Source organism: Prunus mume, linkage group LG2, assembly GCF_029339155.1.
Source record: "Prunus mume cultivar Tortuosa linkage group LG2, ASM2933915v1, whole genome shotgun sequence".
Lineage (NCBI taxonomy): Eukaryota > Viridiplantae > Streptophyta > Magnoliopsida > Rosales > Rosaceae > Prunus > Prunus mume.
Genome location: NC_142699.1, coordinates 33,741,409 through 33,762,474, shown reverse-complemented (window position 1 = coordinate 33,762,474; position 21,066 = coordinate 33,741,409). Strand labels below are relative to the sequence as shown.

The 21,066-nt window shown below is 37.8% G+C and overlaps 3 protein-coding genes across 3 annotated transcripts; all 3 read left to right on the top strand.

Moving 5' to 3' along the window:
- The first annotated feature begins 2,599 nt into the window (after window positions 1–2,599).
- Window positions 2,600–9,437, top strand: LOC103323399 (ABC transporter B family member 4-like). Its single transcript, XM_008225398.2, has 13 exons — window positions 2,600–2,831; window positions 3,465–3,904; window positions 4,249–4,303; window positions 4,383–4,558; window positions 4,642–4,863; window positions 4,958–5,196; window positions 5,398–5,923; window positions 6,129–6,402; window positions 6,522–7,402; window positions 7,603–7,869; window positions 8,029–8,292; window positions 8,403–8,696; window positions 8,867–9,437. The coding sequence occupies exons 2-13, from the start codon at window positions 3,584–3,586 to the stop codon at window positions 9,218–9,220; spliced, it is 3,873 nt and encodes a 1,290-aa protein (XP_008223620.2). The 5' UTR covers window positions 2,600–2,831; window positions 3,465–3,583; the 3' UTR covers window positions 9,221–9,437.
- Window positions 9,438–13,726: 4,289 nt separating this feature from the next.
- LOC103323397 (hydroxyproline-rich glycoprotein family protein) lies at window positions 13,727–18,229 on the top strand. The gene is given in 9 exon segments (XM_008225395.2): window positions 13,727–13,956; window positions 14,068–14,688; window positions 14,922–15,353; window positions 15,448–15,579; window positions 15,991–16,172; window positions 16,264–16,375; window positions 16,654–16,768; window positions 16,771–16,796; window positions 17,555–18,229. Coding segments are annotated over 8 exon segments (1,692 nt in total). The 5' UTR covers window positions 13,727–13,956; window positions 14,068–14,109; the 3' UTR covers window positions 17,669–18,229.
- A 452-nt stretch (window positions 18,230–18,681) lies between these two features.
- On the top strand, window positions 18,682–20,441 carry DGAT3 (diacylglycerol acyltransferase). Its single transcript, XM_008225394.3, has 2 exons — window positions 18,682–19,182; window positions 19,516–20,441. The coding sequence occupies exons 1-2, from the start codon at window positions 18,817–18,819 to the stop codon at window positions 20,287–20,289; spliced, it is 1,140 nt and encodes a 379-aa protein (XP_008223616.2). The 5' UTR covers window positions 18,682–18,816; the 3' UTR covers window positions 20,290–20,441.
- Window positions 20,442–21,066: the final 625 nt, after the last annotated feature.

The following is a 21,066-nucleotide window of genomic DNA, read 5'->3' as shown; positions in this document are numbered from 1 at the left end:
TATATCACACAACACCAAACCGATTCAAGAGTTGGCTGCCGAACACTATCAGACCACCAAACCCTGTGTATGCTTTCTCGACTTCAATTTTATGTTTGATATATATATATATATATATATATTTAGAAATGAATTTCATTCATATAACCGAAATAGCATACATAGAATGATACGATACAGTGACCTTGTTAAAACCTTCTTAGGGAACAAACTCCAGGAAAAGAAAGAGTACCACACATGTTGTGGGCTCACAAGAGAGTTCGATACAGTCTCATTAGACCAGTACAAAAGCAAAGCAAAACAACACTGACACAAAGACCTCCGACAAAACACTTCAACACAACCTAACTGTCAAAAGAGAGTCCTATAAAATCATAGTCATTTACACAACCACAAGAGAGTGAGAGCAGCTGACAAAGAACACACCAAAGCTCCAAAAAGAAAGAGAGAAACCACAAAGCACACCAGCTCTATCCACCTTTAATAACAAATGGCGCTGGAAATAGAAAAGTTTGCAAGGAGCAACACAAGAGAATAGACGAAGTACAACGAACATGCTAAGAAAAAAAAGAAACAAGAAAGTCCTCAAAGACACATCTATCATCCCAACACTGACAAGGAAACCTCCTATGAATCCATAGTCTTTAAGACAGGCGAAGAGTCAAAGATGTGCTGAGAGGATAACTGAGAAAACACCACGCAACAATAACAAAACCGGCATCAGCCACTTAACCCGAAAACCGAGTATCAGGCACAAAAACATTCTCCAAATGCCAAGCCCATGAATGCTCCCATTACACATTAAGGAAGGCTCCCAGGAGACCCCACTGGACCAGTCTCCATAGGCTTGTCAAAATAGGGATCAATGCGCAAGAGCATAGAAACCATGAAGTCTACCCTAGAAACCAAGGTATCATCATCAGAAATGGGAGCAGACATGGTAGGTACCAAAGGACATGAGGCCCAAACACATGGAGACAAACCACCAAACAGCACGGGAGGAAAATCCAAAAGCGATCGAACCAGGGTGTTCAAATTTCCAATTCACTATATGGGTGTTCAAATTACCTTTGTTATTTTAGAAAACATTAATGCTTAGTTGTGTGACACATATGTTAAGATATACATAGATGTCAAAATGAAGTAACAAGACTGTCCATGATGACTTGTAGCTTGTAGTTGTAGATACCGAGAAACATCAAGTTCAAAGAAATTGGGTGATCACTATGTAAAATCTTTTTTCACTTATGTTTGATTGGGTTGAATATGGTGAGTAGGATGTACTTATTAAAATTACATTTGTTTTACAATTCAATGTATCCTTTTGTCCATTTTATATTAAGGTAAATTAGTAATTCAATAAATAGTCTAGTAGTAGGGTGTACTCAATTAATTTTAGAGTTCGTTTAACAACACCATTCTTTTATTTGTTTTAATTTTATGTGGGCTACTAAAGATACGTAGTTTTTTTTTTTTAAATGGAAAATTTTGGGCCAGGCAACAGCCCAGCTTGCCCTCAAAGTAAATCCACCCTTTAGAATGATTTACATAAAATTTTCCCACTTCATGATTTGGTATTTATCTATTGAGTAGCTTGAATAACAAGATTTTATTATTAGTCCTAGCTGTAATACAAACTAGAAATTTAATTGATTTAGGGCTCATTCAATTTCATGTGTTTTACATCTTTAAACGTTGAAGGGGTTGGGGCCTCATCTCCTCAGAAAATGATAAGTAAAAAGTAAACGTGCGTAAGGAAATGTCAGCCGGAAGCTGGCCAATGGTCCTTTTCAATAAAACTGCAATTGAGAAAAAGTGGGGCCAATAAGCAAAGATCAAGGACACCAAATCCTTCCAAGAAGTTCATAGACTAAAAACAGAAGAAAAAAGACACCCCTGAGGATTGCTTTTGTCACAACTGATGTCAGATTCCTTCTTTGTCTTTTGTTAAGACATTGAAGCCAAACTATCCAAAAAGAATTATGCCAACTCTTTATTAAACATACATGTACTAATATACATCTCCAACAGTCCAAGCTACGCATAATATATATAAAAAATAGTCACATTGGACCACCCAAATTGCAGTGGTTGAGATTGTTCTTCTATTGCATAAGCTTGCGCATCACTTCTCGTCAATCAATAATATACACACCTCACGTCATATTCCATGCCATAGTTTCTGTTTTGCTACCATTCCTCTGTCTTATTCCTTATTTTCATTCCCATGTATTCTACTCTAATCATACAATTCCAATACCAGCTTCTTGTTTTACTCATTAGCATCATGGCTTGTACCTTACACCTAATCTCATGATCGGATTACATAGCATATAATTAATTAAATAATTACAAATTAATTTTATGTAACTTAAGTGATTAAAAATAGTAGTTACCGATTATATTTGTATCGGAGCCCTTCATAAAGTGACCTTTTTTACGGAAAATGAATGAGCTTAATGTTCTTATCACTAAGCTATGACCCATTGGGGTCACATATGTGTTGTTACGTGACCAAAATTAAGATGATTTCTATATCTTTGAAGTACTCTTCTTGAAACTTTTCATTATTACAAAAAAAGAAGCGAATTTGATGGTGGGGTAGGATGATCTAGTACAATTGACCACCGGATAACAGAAGAAGACGGCTGCGTCGCAATTTGCTAGCAGCAAGCAGAGGATCTGAAATTATATATTGGACTACAACCCAAGTTAGATTACCCACTATATTTTCACAGGCCAAAAGAGAAAAAAAAAAATGAAAATGAAACTCTACTTGTTCACTGTCAAAGCAGCAAGGCAAGAAGAGGAGCAGAGGGAGGACTAGAATGGTATCTCTTTCAATTCAACTTGGTTTAAAAATTATAAGCTTCAGCTTATACTTGGTTTCTTTCTCTTTTCTCCTTCGTTTGATTCCTGATTTTAGATTTTAATTGTGTCTGTGGAGGATAGAATTTGCATCGTTTGCTGCGGTTGTAAAGTTTATTCTGACCATTCTTTTCGTTCATATATAATACTGACAAGAATTATACCTTCCCTGTGATTTCTCACTGCCCGCATTTTGCATGCCGGCTGTGTAAGGCTTCTTGAGTTTTGGTTTGGTTTTGATATTTTTTATTTTATTGCAACAAACCCTTCTCCCAATTGCTGCAGTTATTACTTGTTCTGTTTTTCCTCTGTTTTCTTTTCCTGTCTGTGTTGTTTCAATGGGGCTATTTTCATCTTCTGGAACAGGTTGTCTAATGCTGACACGTGCACAAACACACACACAATCACAAAAGAAGAAAATTGGAATAACAAGTGGATTTTTTTTTTCTTTTTCTTTTGCTTACTGATCAACTCTATATTCAATTTGGATTAAGTTGGCATATGTTCCTTGGTTTGTGTTGTCAATTTTGTGCCCAAAAAAAAAAAAAAATACATGTGTCTGGTTGCTAATTCAATCCATAAATGTTCTCTTGCAGCTCTGAACTCATCATCCAAGTTTGAGTTGCTTACTGTCAATATAGTTGCAATTTAGTTCTCTGAGGTGCTTCTTGTCAAATATAGAAAACTTCACTAAATTATTATTGCTTCGAAAAACATGGCTGAGGAAAATCCTGCGGATGGAAATGTAAACAAGGAGCAGGCCACGACAGCATCGAACGGCCACTCAGCAGTGGAGGACTCTCAAAACAACCCACAAGATACAAGCAAGAGCAAGGAGGATGCCACCAAAACAGTACCATATTACAAGCTTTTCTCCTTTGCTGATTCCTTGGATTACCTGTTAATGTCTGTTGGTACAATCAGCGCTATTGGAAATGGGGTCTGTATGCCTCTAATGACCATAATCTTTGGAAACGTGGTTAATTCTTTTGGAGGAACTGAGAATAATAAAGAAGTGGTTGATGCAGTTTCCAAGGTAAATATTCTGTGACTAAAAACTGTTAGATAGTTATCTCTGTTAATGTAACATCTTCATAGAAATTAAGTCAAATAGGCAACAGCAGCAATACGAAACAACAAAAGTCTACTTAAATACATTGTTCTATACAGTTCCAACTGAATTATATCAACTGAGCTTACTTTTGTTTTTTAACTTCTATTTTGGTTCTCTAGTATCTCTAACGTAGTTGCTAAAATAGGGTGTTCCTTCACCAAGTAAGTTCTCGATTAAGCAAAAGTCATATTTGCTAAATTGTGCTGTATGAAATTATAATGAACAAGGTTTAATCAGAAATGACTTGGCCAATCCAATATTCTCAGGTTGCTCTAAAGTATGTCTACTTGGCTGTGGGAGCGGCTTCAGCTTCATTTCTACGTAAGTACACTGAACTCCCTGCTGGTGCATCAAACAAATAATTTGGCTTTTCGGAAACTGAGATGATTAGCTTTGCCAGAGATGTCTTGCTGGATGGTCACTGGAGAGAGACAGGCTGCTCGAATAAGAAGTTTATACTTGAAAACAATATTGAGGCAAGATGTTGGCTTTTTTGATAAAGAAACTAACACTGGGGAATTTGTTGGGAGGATGTCAGGTGATACTGTGCTCATTCAAGAGGCCATGGGCGAGAAGGTATTTACATGCCACACACAAAAGCCTTTACCTGTTGCTATTTTCTCCAGTAACCTCTTATTTCTTTCATTTTCTTATTGCAGGTAGGAAATTTTATCCAGTTAATTGCAACATTCGTAGGAGGCTTTGTTATAGCATTTATTAAGGGATGGCTTCTCACCCTTGTCATGCTATCTTCTATTCCCCTTCTTGTCCTCTCTGGTGCCATCATAGGCATCATTATTTCAAAGGTCGCATCCCGTCAACAAACTGCTTATGCAGTGGCAGCAACTGTGGTAGAGCAGACCATAGGGTCAATCAGAACAGTAGGCCTACTTTTCTTTAAAATCTTTAAAACAAAAATTTATTACTTCTATTTTCTTTGTGTAGAACTAAATCGGATGTGCGTTCCCAATTCAGGTTGCATCTTTTACAGGAGAAAAGGAAGCTATAGCTAATTACAACAACTCCTTAATTAAAGCTTACAACTCTGGTGTGCAAGAGGGTTTGGCATCTGGGTTTGGTATTGGTTCGGTCATGCTTATTATAATGTGTAGTTATGCTTTGGCTGTATGGTTTGGCGCAAAGATGATACTTGAAAAAGGATATACAGGAGGAGAAGTCATGAATGTAGTTTTCGCTGTGTTGACTGGCTCCATGTAAGTTGCATTTCGGTAAAATTTAATTAACAAATTTATTGATCCTAACACTATTGTACTAGTTAACATGTTTTGTGTGCGCTGAAAGAATGGGATATTCAAAATCTACTTACTACTCCCCCTCCCCCCATCAGTCCAAAATTTGATATTTGATGCTTCAGAACATCAAGATATAATAATGTTTCTTTCATAAAATTTCAGGTCTCTTGGGCAGGCATCCCCATGCATGAGTGCCTTTGCAGCTGGACAAGCTGCAGCTTATAAGATGTTTGAGACAATTAACAGAAAGCCAGAGATTGATGCTTATGACACTAATGGGCAACAATTACATGATATCCGTGGAGACATAGAACTAAAGGATGTTTGTTTTAGTTATCCTGCAAGACCGGATGAACAAATATTCCATGGATTTTCTCTCTCAATACCTAGTGGTTCAACTGCTGCTTTGGTTGGAGAGAGTGGAAGTGGTAAATCAACTGTAATCAGTTTGATTGAGAGATTTTATGACCCCCAAGCTGGCGAAGTTCTTATTGATGGCATAAATCTCAAAGAGTTCCAGCTGAAATGGATCAGACAGAAAATAGGCCTAGTCAGCCAGGAACCTGTTTTATTTACCTCTAGCATTAAAGATAATATAGCATATGGGAAGGATGGTGCAACCACTGAAGAAATAAGGGCTGCTGCCGAGCTTGCCAATGCTGCTAAATTCATAGACAAATTGCCTCAGGTTAATTCATTTAAACTTTTGTGTGAATTTTTAATTTTGACGACCATTTTGTTACATTCAAAGATGGAAATAGAGACATATTACAAGAATTTTCTAAAAACGTTGGATTATTTCAATAATTAATTTTACTGGATTCATAACTGGATTCATTCAATCTCCTTTTTTCTAATTTGTGTTACATGTTTTGTGACTCTGATGCATTTAGGGACTAGACACAATGGTTGGTGAGCATGGAACTCAGCTATCTGGGGGCCAAAAGCAGAGAGTTGCTATAGCTAGGGCAATTCTCAAGGACCCAAGGATTCTACTTTTAGATGAAGCCACGAGTGCTCTTGATGCAGAATCTGAGAGAATTGTGCAGGAAGCACTGGACAGAATTATGATCAACCGGACTACTGTCATTGTAGCCCACCGCCTGAGCACAGTAAGGAATGCTGACACCATAGCTGTTATACATCGAGGAATAATTGTTGAAAAAGGTGATGCATTTGTTTATTTTGTCCTGTTCTACCATTTGAGGGCCAAATCTTATTGTCTATAGTTCAACATATTCTTAGTCCATGAGTGTTGCACATACTGATCGTTTTCAACTGAGCAGGTCCACATTCTGAGCTAATTAAGGACCCTGAAGGAGCATATAGCCAACTTATAAGGTTGCAAGAAATGAGCACCGTGTCAGAACAGAGTGCTGTAAATGATCACGAAATGCTTAGCAGTGTGGATTCTCAAAGACACTCAAGTCAAAGATTTTCAAACTTACGATCCATAAGCCGGGGATCATCTGGAAGAGGAAATAGTAGTCGTCATTCCTTCTCGAACTCATATGGTGTACCCATAGGTGTCATTGAAACTGCATCTGCAGAGCCAGATATTCCTGCTTCAACATCATCAACAGTGCCTCCAGAAGTCTCACTTAGCCGCCTGGCTTATCTGAACAAGCCAGAGATCCCAGTATTATTACTAGGTACTATAGCTGCAGCAGCCAATGGGGTAATCTTACCTATTTTTGGGATAATGATATCCAGTATTATCAAGACCTTCTTTGAGCCACCTCATCAACTCCGTAAGGATTCGAAGTTTTGGGCATTAATCTTTCTTGTTCTTGGAGTGGGATCTTTCATAGCACAGCCATCAAGACAATACCTTTTTTCTGTGGCCGGGTGTAAGTTAATAAAACGAGTCCGGTCAATGTGCTTTGAGAAGGTGGTTTATATGGAAGTAAGTTGGTTTGACGATCCTGAGCACTCAAGTGGTGCAATTGGTGCAAGGCTTTCTGTAGATGCAGCTTCTCTGCGTGGTCTTGTTGGAGATGCTCTAGGTTTGCTGGTTCAGAATTTAGCAACTGCAATTGCTGGGTTGTGCATTGCTTTTGTAGCAAATTGGCAACTCGCTCTTATAATCCTTGTTCTACTGCCTCTATTAGGAGTAAATGGTTATTTTCAAGTCAAGTTCATGAAAGGATTCAGTGCAGATGCAAAGGTATTTCTCCAAAGTCCAAACTTTGCAATAACAAAAAAGAAAAAAGGAAGAGAATATATATACATAATGTATGTATAGAACTTGTAGCTGGTGCAGCCAAAACATCATCCAATCTCACATGCATATATATATATATATATATATATATATATATAAGACCATTCCTTTTTGTCAATGCTATAAATTTTAAATGGTTGCAGAAAATGTACGAGGATGCAAGTCAAGTAGCCAATGATGCAGTGGGGAGTATTAGAACAATTGCTTCCTTTTGTGCTGAAGAGAAGGTGATTGAATTGTACCAGAAGAAATGCGAAGGCCCTATTAAGACAGGGATAAGACAAGGGTTAATCAGTGGGATTGGTTTTGGGCTATCATTCTTTTTTCTCTTTTCTGTGTATGCCTGCAGTTTTTATGCTGGAGCCCGACTTGTAGCAGCAGGCAAAACAACATTCTCTGATGTTTTCCGGGTTAGTTTTTTTTCCTTGCACTACAAGTCTTTAAGTAAATAGAAGAGAAAAGATAAGCAGAGGCTCCGAACTCTGCTAAATAAGTAGTTGTTACTTAAGAATTAAATCTTCACTAGTCCATTGAGGCCATTGCTAACATTTTGCTTTCCTGGTTTGCAGGTTTTCTTTGCTCTCACGATGACAGCTGTCGGAGTGTCTCAGTCAGGTTCCCTCGCCCCTGATTTAAGTAAAGGAAAGAGCTCTGCTTCTTCCATATTTGCAATTCTTGACCGGAAATCGAAAATAGACTCCAGTGATGAATCTGGAACAACTATAGAAAATGTGAAGGGAGAAATTGAACTTCGCCATGTCAGTTTCAAGTATCCAACTAGACCTGACGTGCCAATCTTCCAGGATCTTTGCTTGACCATTCATCACGGCGAGGTAACTAGACATGTTTTGTCCTTTTAGTCATTTCAATCTATGCATAAAATTTTGGACCTGAGTAGTCTAATTCAAGTTTCTTGGACTTACAATGTGAAATATGTTATCAGACAGTTGCTTTGGTTGGAGAAAGTGGAAGTGGGAAATCGACAGTTGTCTCTTTGTTGCAGAGATTTTATGAACCTGATTCCGGTCACATTACATTAGACGGAATTGAAATCCAAAAGCTACAGTTGAAGTGGTTGAGACAGCAAATGGGACTGGTGAGCCAGGAGCCTGTGTTGTTTAATGACACTATCCGAGCCAACATTGCATATGGAAAGGAAGGGAATGCAACAGAGACTGAAATTATAGCTGCAGCAGAATTGGCCAATGCTCACAAGTTCATTAGTAGTTTACAACAGGTAGGCACTGCAGAATTAACAAGTTTGCCAATTTCTTTTTGGCCACAAATACTATAAAATAATCTATTGCCATGGTGTTGCATAAATGAGGAGGACTCATTGATGAAAATTCACAAAATTATATTCGGAAGGTTGAAGATTAACCATGTTAATTTTGGAAAACAATGCAGGGTTATGATACAGTAGTAGGGGAGCGGGGTATTCAAATGTCTGGTGGACAGAAGCAAAGGGTGGCAATTGCACGAGCTATAATGAAGGCACCAAAGATACTACTGCTAGATGAAGCCACAAGTGCTCTTGATGCTGAATCTGAACGAGTGGTTCAAGATGCATTGGACCGAATCATGGTGGATCGAACCACAGTCGTGGTTGCCCATCGGTTATCCACAATTAAGGGTGCAGATGTAATCGCAATGGTGAAAAATGGAGTCATTGCAGAGAAAGGAAAGCATGAAACTTTGATCAGTATCAAGGATGGCATTTATGCTTCTTTGGTAGCATTGCATGCAAGTGCCTCATCTTAGAGAGTTTTTATCTTCTTTTTATCAAAAGGAAAAAGAATATGTAATGTAATATATTTTTATGCAGAGAGGGTAAATTACCAAGAGGCATTTTTTTTCTTTCTTTCTTGAAAGCTTCAATTGGAGAGCAACACAACACTAATGAGTGAAAACTCATTATAATTATTTATGGTATTTATGGTTTATTAGCTTGAATAACAATATATTATTATTAGTCCTAGCTGTAATACATACCATAAGACTATAAGTTGATTGATTGAGGGCTCATTCAATTTCTTGTGTTTTAACATTTTCAATGATTGAAGGGGTTGGGGCCTTTGACATCTGAAGTGGCCCCTCAACAACCCAACTTCTCCATTCACAAAACAACAAAAAGTGGACTAAACTTTACTCCATAAACAATCATACAAACAAGTCAAGCCCACTTTTTTGCAAGCTCATACAAAACCCCATAACATTAAGCATTTTTATTTTAGCTCTAGAGTGGTGGCTCTACTTCTACATCTACTTATTGAATTGATCATGCGCATATTAGTGCCCCGGTGGTGACTGAGACTGCCATTGACATCTGACCTCTGATCTGACCCGCCACCTATCTCATACTCTGCTTGTGTACTAAAAAATCCCAGCTTCTCTTTTCAAGCATCAACAATTGGGACCAAAGCCTCCTATTTTTATAGACACTCGTGTGCAGTTGGAAAAACTCAGCGGGGAAGGAAGAGGAGAGGAATAAGGTGATCAAAATTAGATTATTTGAGGGATACTTTAATGAGGCTTATTCACATTGTATTTTCATAATCCGAATTATCTATATTTTAGGTTTCATGATCACCAATCAACTACTTTATGGGCTCATTTCAATGCGGTAACATTTGCTGGAGTCAAATGACCTTCCCTCCCATATACAACATGACCCAATATCTCAAACATATGAGACCTAAGCTTGAGTTTATCTAACACCACAGTGAAAGATTTGTTGAAGAAAGTGGACCCGGGCCTCTTAATTCAATCATTGAGAAAACCCAAAAATCTTTTGGACATATTTTGTGATTTGGGACCCTGTAATGTTAAATTTGCAAGTAGTACTAAATTGTGGGTAGTTTTCTTTTCTTCGATGACATGTTATGCAGTTAGATTATCGACAATGTTAACCTCTCCAGTGTAAATTTAAGCATTGATTAAAGAATTTGATTAATTACTCACGTGAATTAGATAGTTTCAATCAACATCAATAAGAGACAATATATGTCACAATCAAAACAACAAATGAGACATCATGTGAGGTAAAGTTGCAAATTGTGGGTAGTTTTCTTTTCTTCGATGACATGTTGTGCAATTAGATTGTCAACAATGTTAATCTCTTTAGTGTAAATTCAAGCATTAATTAAGCATTGATTAAGGAATTTGATTAATTACTCACGTGATCGTTTCAATAAACATCAATTAGAGACAATATATGTCACAATCAAAACAACAAATGAGACATCATGTGATGTAAAGTCGCAACTGACCAAACCAATTGGCCATACTACATATTGTATCTTATTAACTTGTATATACAACTTTCCAAGTTTTAAATCCTTCAAAGGGAATCCCATCCCCCCATTTTGCTTTCTGGCTTGTTGATCTTCAGCCTTCAGGTACTTTTCTTCTGCAATCTGCATTTCATGTATGTTCTCTAAGATTTGCCTATTAACCTATGCATTCTATGGGCCTGTTTCCGTACAGTATTTTTAGAATGGCTAGAAGTTTTTTCAGATAACCAAATACCGGAGTTTCATTAGCCGAATATCTTCTCCATCTTAGCTAGCTACCCTTTTTGCAAATTTGAAATTTGACAATGCCCAAGTGAAGATTGAAACCAATGTAAGGGCCATCAGCTATGTTATGGTGGTCCATAATTTGGAGAATATGAGACAAAAGCATGAGCTAAATTAAGGCAATTGGGCATCATGCATACACCAAGCAATTTCTTTAAGCTATAGCTTGAGTCTGCGGTGGCTTTGAAATTCAGCGCATGCAGAAGAACAAGTCACAGTCTCAAACAGACTCACAATTACTCACCGTCACATGCAGCATTGCATTGCATGTATATATATATAGTTCATTCAAAAAGTTTCACGGGTGAGCTACGTATTTAGTGTTTTGCTTTTGTAATTTTGTACACATATCTTTCTAATGGGAAAATTTTCAAGTCTACCTATTCACTTTGGTTGCCATTAGTTTTTCTTTTCTGCCCTTTTTCCCATCTGCGTGGTCCCTCTAAACATCAAAACTGGAAAGCCATGCAGACCTAATTTTCACATGGGGTCACCTTGGAACTTGAAACCTCTGTTTGTTATATATGTTAATAGTTGAAAGGCTTTTCAATTCACTCAGTTGCAGGGCTGGCAGAACACAGAGAAACTTTCATTTTGTGTATGTAGAGCAGCAGATGGATTCCACGTACTATGACGGAGGAAAAGCAGGCACAAGGAGAAAGAGTAGAACTTTGATTTTCATCTGATTTGAGGGTTAAGTAAGGTATGTTGCTGCTGATGACTTTTAGCTTTCTCAATCAACTAGTGCTTTTACTTTTCGTGTCTTTTTATGCAGCACTATATTTTCTAATCCGTGGGTTCATCTTACTTTTCTGATCCATATATAATATATGTGGTCGGATTTGGAAGCTGCAACTATACTTTTGTTGCTTTGACAATATTTAACAATAGTCTTTTTTTTAGTATAGACGATAATCTAAACTATAGAAAAATGAGATTTCTCACACACACATACACACAACTATTATGTCTCGGGAATTTGAACTTGAGACCTTCTAGTCTGCAAATCAAAGCCTTTTTTCACTGGATTAGATCATGTTGACTATTTAACAATAGTCTTAGCTAGTCTTTAGATGTTCCTATCTTACTTTTTTGGGTCTGGAATATATTTACTCTAGCCCAATATTTAATTCAGAAATTACCGAGGATTCTCATAGATAGTGATCAACTTCTTATTGTGTCTTTCAGCGGAAGATTTGAATTTGGGATATTTTTCAATGATGGAAAAAGAAGTATAATTAAACTAAGAGTTAGTTGATAAATCGACCTATAGTTAGTGATTCTATCTTTTTTGATAAATAATCCTTTGCATGCTCCCATCTTACCATAATATCAATTTGACAAATTGCTAGCTAATTTAATTTATACTCAAAGCCTAGTAGCCACAAATAATCACAATCATCTTTTTCTTATTTCCATGGCCAAAATCTAAGTATTGTTTTGGTAAATATGATTTTTTTTTTCTTCCCTTGTGAGATAAGACAGAGTATGTAATAATTCAGCCGTCCCAATACTGATTTTGACATTGAGGAATATAAAGAATATGGACCCCAACAAAAACTACACTTTCTGTTGCATTTCCTTTTCTTGCACAAACAAATGGAAATGTGACCATACGAAGCCAAGACTGTTTCTTTCCAGTTTCCTTGAGAGGACAAACACATCTTGATTGGTTGAAGAGTAACCAGTATCACAAAGAGAACACTAAATAAACACAACACAACTCATTTGAAAATTCAAATGTTTTCCAAAAAACAAATTCCATAAAACCAAACATGCACTAAACCCTAGATAATTAATTAAGCCAATTGGATTAATAATTAGGGTATGTGGAGATTAGTTGAATGGCCCATAATTGTGACTTGCAACCAACCATTTGGAGAGGGGGGCAGTTTGAGCTTAGAAGACAACTTGAATGCATTAAAATTCTCCATTTATGAGTGAATTATGATTCGTCTTTACGCATTAAGAAACCACCGTTGGATTGAATATAAATATATTTTATTTGAAAAAGAATTCCTTTTCTGCATTCATCCATATCTTCCAATCATTCTCATGGGTCTTGACTCTCATATGAGTATATAAATGCGTGCTTGTCCCTATATGTCACGGACCCATCTCTTATTATATGCGGTACGACAACCTCAGCATGATGAGCCCATCAAGTACGATAGCAAATATTATAAGACGCTAAAACGTTTCTATATGTTTTTGTAAAAGTTAGAGAGGGAACGAGGGTTTTCTCACACACATTATCAAGGTGTTATGGGAGTTCGAATATGAGAGCACTGACAAGTTAAGATTTTTTTTTATTGAGCTAGACCAGTTGGCCGTAGGAAAAAATGAAAGAGAATTTGAAAAAAAAAAAATCTAAATGGGCCACAAAAAAGGTTTATCATTGTTTTTTAGCTATTAAAAGAGAGAATTTAAAAGGTTCTTCTTTTTTTATTTTTTTTTTATCGTTAAGGACAAGAGTATTTAGATTCCTTTCAAATTTCATGAATACTTAATGGGTCATAAAACCCCAAAGGATGTTTCTTCCTTACAAAATTTAAAATTCTGGGATTGAATTTAATTCACCATTAAGCGTGTTAGGTGATGTGGAGTCTGTTTTATGTCATCATTAAATAACCAAGAATTAAAAATGCATTAAACACAAATTCTAACTGAAAATTCATTATGTGCACAGAAACTGATAAAAACACAATCACAAAATGGAATGTTATACTTGTGTTCTCAGCACCTCAGACTTTCCACAGGCTCAAAGGTCGCGAACTCTCTATTGGGTTTGTTGCTAATTTGCTGGAGATTGAAAGGTGGCCAAGATAAGTGGTTCTTTTTCTCGATTTGGTGTGGTCAATGAGGGATGCCTGTTGTGGGTTCTTGAGAGCCATTGATGAAAGTTGATGTATAAAGTAGGTAAGTCAACTGCCGAGTGCAGGCCCCATAAGCACCCATGCACCAACATTGCAGTACAGAATCTAACAGAAGCTCCTAAATCAACTCTGTTCCATTGTTTTGTTGTTGCAGTTGCAGGTTGCTTCGAGAAGACAATACCTTTAGGCCATAAGCATGAAGCAAGGGACGCCACCATCTTCAACAAAGAGTGAAAGCAAAGTTTCTGGTAATATGTCACAGCCAACACCACCATCTTATCTCAGAGCTTCAGCTTCTTCCAAAGCAAAGGAGTCTCCAAGTCCAAGGCCATCAAGAGCAAAGTCAGTCTCCCCAGATGTGAATTGTGACAATTCCAGGAGCATTAGGAGGTCTCTTTTGCTCAACAAGCCTAAATCTGGAGAGTTGGTGTTGGGATCTCAGAAAAGTAAGGAACTTGAAGAGACTAAAGCAGTGGGTAGGCCTGGAAATCGCCAGGTTGCTGAGCAATTTGCAAGGCCAAGGCCGCAGAGGCCTGCGGATCCTAATTCCAAGAGAAATGAAGAAGACCCACATGAGAAAAACAGAGAATTGCAGGAAAAATTTTACATGAGTGAGAGTTTGATCATGAATTTGCAGGCTGAGGTGTTGGCCTTGAAGGCAGAGTTGGATAAGGCTCAGGGCTTGAACGTGGAGCTACAGTCACAGAACAAAAACCTCACTGAGAAACTTGCTGCTGCTGAAGCAAAGATAGCAGCTTTTACCACTCGTGAACAGGTAAAGACACGAACTTTCATGGGTCTGTGATTGTTTTCCATGAAAACGTGGTGCCTTTATTGGTTGCAATGTTTATTCACTGCAGTTATTGATTTTGTTCTTAATATTTGATTGTGGGTTTTGCGCTTTTAAGATTTTGTATCTGTTTCTGGCAGAAAATTCAATTTGGTTGTTCTGACGTGTAGTCTTAATTATCTGTAGTTTTGATATAATTTCTGTTTTGCCTGATGTAGCGGGAGACAAATGGAGAGTACCAGAGCCCTAAATTTAAAGACCTTCAGAAACTCATTGCCAACAAATTAGAACGCCCAGTAGTAAAGAAAGAGGCAGTCAAAGAAAAAAGTGCAAATAAAACACCAGCTCCAGCACCAACTGGTGCAATTCCTAGAGTTGCAGCCACCCAATCTGGGCCACCACCTCCGCCCCCACCGCCACCTTCAGTTCGATCCCCGACCCCACCACCACCTCCACCTCAGCCCTCAGTGAGAACAACTACCAGTGCCACTCAGAAGGCTCCATCCCCTGTAGAATTTTATCACTCATTAAGAAAGCAAGAGGTGAAGAGGGACTCTCCAGAATCTAGAAACAATCATAAACCATCAGCTATTAGTGCACATAATAGCATAGTTGGAGAGATTCAAAACCGTTCAGCACATCTGTTAGCTGTAAGCTTTTATGAGTTTGATACCTTATTGCTTCTTTTGTTTCTGCTGCCTCAGCTTGAAGTGTAAATCATTATCTAATGACAATTCTTTCCAGATAAAAGCAGATGTTCAAACAAAAGGAGAGTTCATCAATGACCTTATCCAGAAGGTGCTGGTTGCAGCATATACTGATATAGAAGATGTCCTAAAATTTGTGGATTGGCTTGATGGGGAACTCTCATCCTTGGTACTTTCTAACGCCCAACTATCTTTAATTTTACCAAATCAAAGAAGTATCATATTCTCTGTACCATTCCATAAGCAGAAGCCAATATTTTCTAAAATCAATCGCAACTGTAGGATATATTTTATGGAGAGAATTGCAAGCCAAACATATAACAAACAGGGGGTTGTAAATATTTGTAATCTATTAGCCTGCCTAAGATGGTCGAGTGGTATCTCTGATTGCAATTCAGCTTATCTTGCATTACTTTAGGCCATTTAGGTACTTGAAAATGTTAATCTTCCATTGGCTTCTGCTTTGGAAAGTTTTGGAACTGGGCACCCCTACTAGATTGTAATGTAAGAAGCTTAAGTGGTTCAGAGAGTCAGATACATAAATGGGTGGATAAGTCTAACATTTTCATGCCTTCTACAGGCTGATGAACGGGCTGTCTTAAAGCATTTTAAGTGGCCTGAGAGGAAAGCTGATGCCATGCGAGAAGCTGCAATTGAATATCGTGACCTTAAACTGTTGCAAAGCGAGATTTCTTCTTTTAAGGATGACACTGACATTCCATGTGCAGCTGCCTTGAAGAAGATGGCTGGCTTATTAGACAAGTAAGAACTATGTAAATTATCTTCTATATTCGTTAAAAGTATTTCTAGGCCCAGCATGTTAATATTGCTCTCTCTCATCTCATTGTCTAAGGTCGGAGCGAAGTATACAAAGGCTAATTAAGTTAAGAAACTCAGTTATGCGTTCTTATCAGGAATTGAAAATTCCAATTGATTGGATGCTTGATTCTGGGATTGTGAGTAAGGTATGCTTCTTTATGTGCATTCTCTAATATATTGATGGTGATAATGAAATTATGCAGTTTAATCTGAAAAATACAGATTTCAGCATGGCAGAAACCTTTTAAAGTATCTTCACATTTTTGGTAGATTATATCAGCATATCTCCTGCTGTATTTAGTGGCTTTGTTCTATCTCATTGTCTGTAATCTGATGTCAGGAATTATTTTAAAGCCTTGTGTACATCATTATTTAGTGGCTATTGAGGAATATCCTTATGTTTATATTGTCCCAAATTGTGTAGATAAAGAAGGCTTCCATGAATCTGGCTAATGTTTACATGAAGAGGGTGACAATGGAGCTTGAATCCATTCAGAATTCAGATAGAGAAACAAGTCAAGAATCTCTTCTGCTTCAGGGGTGCATTTTGTATATAGGGCTCACCAGGTAATCCTTGAGTCAGCAATTTCTATGTTTGTTCATAGTTATGGTATGGATAGGATCACCTAACAAGGAGCCTAATGAATCCATTTGAGAGAAAATAAGGGCAATCAAGTCGGGTTGCACTGAATGTCATAGGGGCTATTGTTTCAATTTTGGAGCAGTAAATGTTTAACTCACACTTTCAAGTGTTTTTTTTCCCTCTAATATGAATCCACCCACCCTCTTTATTATGAGAAGCTGAACAGTGACCAAGAATGATAAAAAGGAGAAACTCATTTCTTTGCTGTGCAGTATCTCAGTTTATGACCTCATAGTAGGTTAATGGAGACTGGACATATGATGGATTTGGGGGACTATGTTTCATCACGTGCGGCATTTTTCTGGGTGGTTTGGATAAAATGGCTTGGGTACCCTGTCTAATTTTCTGTTGTTATGTAGACATCTTAGGTTCCCTGTCTAATCGGATTTCTTGCCTGGGAGTAACAACGAAGTTGCTGCAACTGGATTTGTTTTCCCTTTTTTCTGTTCCAATCTTTCTTTTCACTCACTACAAGACAGACCCCTTATCATGGGATAAGGCAACCTTTTAACAAACCAACTTCATAAGATCTTCAAGCTTATAAAATTTTAGAAGCTGACTTCATATGATGAATTACATATGGAATGCAATTGTTGACTTTCTTCTTGATATTATGTCATGTGCCCTTAATACCCCTTTTTATATCTGTCCTCTGAGCTGCCTACATTGTGGAACTCTGCAGTTTGCTGGAGGTCTGGACTCTGAAACATTATGTGCTTTTGAAGAAATAAGACAGCGAGTACCGGGACACTTGGGAGGTTCTCAAGAGCTGTTGGCAGGCATAGCATCTTCCTAAAAAGCTGCAATGACAGACTTCCTGCCGCCAGTTATAAGTTTATAAGAAAGTTAAGCATTTTCTTCATTGTATTTTTATGAGGTTTACAAGAATCCCAGCTGCAAACAGAAGTCGAATAATCTCACTGCAAAAGGTTCAAAATCCAGTTTTGTGAAGCATTGAGAAGTGAATGAAATCTCCATCAAGAATGTTGCATCACTCAGAGGCTACCTAAAACCAGCTTTCCAGGCCGACTACTGATGGCATGGACATGGACTCTTCACCAATCAAAGCTCCTACTATGATCAACTGACTATGGTAACAGTTGCTGTAAAAGATCTCCTACTGATTATACTTTCTGCTTTTTGTGTATAATATTAAACTATGTTCACTGTATTTAATCTTCTTTTGTGATAAGATCCCAGCTCAACTGCCTGTGGCTTTATTTTACCTTTTTTGTTCTCTAAAGAGATCTATAAATTTAGCACTTGTATTTTGAAACTTGGTTGTACATTGCCAAGGCTGAACTACTGTCCCCAAGAATGTTTGGTGTCCATGGAAATTTCTTGCTGTTTTTGCTAATTAGCTGCATGAGATTGATTCTGATCTGGTGGTTGAAAATCTGTATTATGTTTATGTGGCTTCTGTGTCATTGACTCATTGTGATTTTGCTTCTACCAAATAGTTTATTTCTTATTTTTTAATTAATTAAGTTACAAAAGGATTTTACAGAATAAAAAGGAAAAATACCCAACAAATAAAAACAGATAACATTTTGGTTAAAAAAGGTTATGGATGTAAGAAATGCCTACTTGGCAGCACACGTGGCACCACTTGGCTTAATCTCCACCGTCCAATCCATCGAAGGGTGAAGGCTTTACTCAATTCGTGTGGACAACCGAAAACGGTCACAAGCTTGCAGGCGCCCAGCACGCGCCGCCTCCTCCTCACTACCCGCCAATCTAAAACGCCCGCGTGTTCAATCATTTATCCAGCCACCTTCTAGCTTCCTTCATCTCTCTCTGCCCCTGTAATGCAAGGAAAGGAAGATACGCAGATAAAAAAAGCTTCGATCTTTAGGATTTGAGACGACGATCATTGCTATTCGCGCGTTTTGTGGGTATAGGGTTTAGAGTTTCCAAGTTTCAGCGTCTAGTTTACAAAAAGCCATGGAAGTTTCTGGCGTCGTTTCCCGGCAAGTACCTTGCTTTTCCGGCGCTGGAATCGATACCACTCGGTCTTCCACGGCGTCGTTTCATGGAGAGTTTCGGGTTCAGGGTCGTAGAGATTTTGGAGTGTCTTTGAGAACTAGAAGGTTTCGTGGGCAATCGAATTATGGATTTTGTGATGACAGGCATGTGCAGTATTATCACGTGGGTCCCAGATGTGGTTGTAAGAAGGAGAAGGAGATCAAGAAGAAGCTGAAGTTGCTCAAAGGGTTGTCCAAGGACTTGTCCGCGTCTTCTCAGATGGGTTTTGGACCGTTAGATTCTCAGGAGGGTTTAGTCGCTCAATTTCAGGGGAAGCTGATCTCGGTGTGTTTCTGATTAACTTCACCTCATCTCTGTTCTTGGTGATAAGTGGTTTCTATGGTTAAAAATTCATCTTTCTGTCTTCAATTTTTCAATTTTACATTTTAATGGTAGGCTTTTTTGGTTCCCATTTGAATTTGAGAACTAACATAGTTTGGACCAAATCTATTATTATGTACTTGGGCTGGTGATATGCAGGATAAAATTCTGTATTTTGTGTGTGTGTTTATAAGAATCGGGGTAGATATGTTTTGATTTCCTTGAAAATTGGATTTTGGGTGTTGATTATTATTTGAAATCATGGATATTAAATGTGTAAATTTGCTGTGTATGCAGGAAGGTGCAGAGGCATTATTACTAAAACAATTGGAGCAGCTAAGAGCAGAGGAGAAGGAATTAAAGAGAAAGAGGAAAGAAGAGAAGGCCATGCTTAAAGCTGAACGGATGAAAAACATGGTTGACAGTGAATCATCTTCTTCATCATCATCTGAATCAAGTGAAAGTGAATGTGGGGAGTTGGTTGACATGAACCACCTGAGAAGTGAAGCCCCTGCGAAACCAATACTAGACAGTTTGCAGCCATTTAATCATCAAGAAGGGGCGGTGTTGACCCTACCAAGTTCATTAGCCATAGCCACCCACCAAGAGAACACCAAAGTAGAAAATGTCACTGAATTTAGCATTTCACAGAATCAGGAAGCAGAATGCTGCTCAGGAACTAGTTCAAGTTGTGTCAGCAGTAGTGGTAGTATTGGCCATAATGATGCTCTTAGTAGCTCAGTTATGGGAGCATCTGCCCTGAAGATTGAGGTGTGCATGGGCAACAAGTGCAAGAAATCAGGAGGTGGCGCATTGCTGGAAGAGTTTGAGAGGGTGATGGGTGTTGAAGGAACTGTTGTTGGGTGCAAGTGTATGGGAAAATGCAAAAATGGTCCTAACATTAGGGTTTCGAACACCGTAGGTGGGATTCAATCCGAAGGAACAGATGATTCGGTTAGGATTCCAACCAATCCTTTGTACATTGGAGTTGGCCTGGGAGATGTGAGCCTCATTGTAGCTAATTTAATTGGGGAAGACAATAAGGATTTGGGGTTTGTTCCTGCAGCTTAGATCAGCCTGCAAATGAAGGGATCTGACATTGAATTTGTTTGAATTTTGTGTAGCATTGTATGTCTTATGACTTAAGTTTGTATTGGCATGCCTATAAAGTCCTAGTTTTTTAAACTAGCATAAATGTAAGTACATATTATACTTTGTCATCATCTCTCTACATGTTTTCCAATTACTGCAATTTGCATGACACCAAGTGTAATGGCCAATTTCCATTGCAGATCATGCAGCTAACTTTCTAGTCAAAGAGAAGGATAAAAATAAGAGAATCATACAGCTAATTTGCACGCGGGGTTAAACTAAGAAAGATGATTTCTCTTGTTGACATTCAACGCGGATTGCTTCCAATGACTGCATGTGTTATGAATGTTCCAAGTTCAACGATCTGCGTCTTTTTATAATGAAAATTCTTAGATCATTCAGCACCATTTTCTTTCTGCCCTTTGAATTTTATTAATTACACTCCTGGACCATGTTGATTAAAATAACACATCTTTTGTGTTTTATTTTGGTATACCTAATGTGTACATGGTACACAACATATCTTTTAGCAAGGGATTTTTATCCTATTGTCTCTATGCTTTAGTTTGCTATATATCCCATGTCTTTCTTTAAAATTCAGTTTAGTTGTTGAGATATTGAGAAAAGTTTATTTTTATTTTTATTTTAGAGTAAAGCCAAGAGATTCGTATCATCTACTTTCTGTTTTATCATTGTTTTCGCTTCCGCTAAATTACCTAAATACTTAATTCACCTATATCCTACATCGGGAGCCAA

Excerpts from the sequence above, each read along its gene's own strand:
- LOC103323399 (XM_008225398.2), top strand. The coding sequence starts at position 3,584 with ATGGCTGAGGAAAATCCTGCGGATGGAAATGTAAACAAGGAGCAGGCC. Across the intron at positions 4,304-4,382 it reads GGCTTCAGCTTCATTTCTAC|AGATGTCTTGCTGGATGGTC; the intron begins GTAAGTACACTG and ends TAGCTTTGCCAG. Across the intron at positions 7,870-8,028 it reads CATTCTCTGATGTTTTCCGG|GTTTTCTTTGCTCTCACGAT; the intron begins GTTAGTTTTTTT and ends CCTGGTTTGCAG.
- DGAT3 (XM_008225394.3), top strand. The coding sequence starts at position 18,817 with ATGGAAGTTTCTGGCGTCGTTTCCCGGCAAGTACCTTGCTTTTCCGGC. Across the intron at positions 19,183-19,515 it reads TTCAGGGGAAGCTGATCTCG|GAAGGTGCAGAGGCATTATT; the intron begins GTGTGTTTCTGA and ends CTGTGTATGCAG.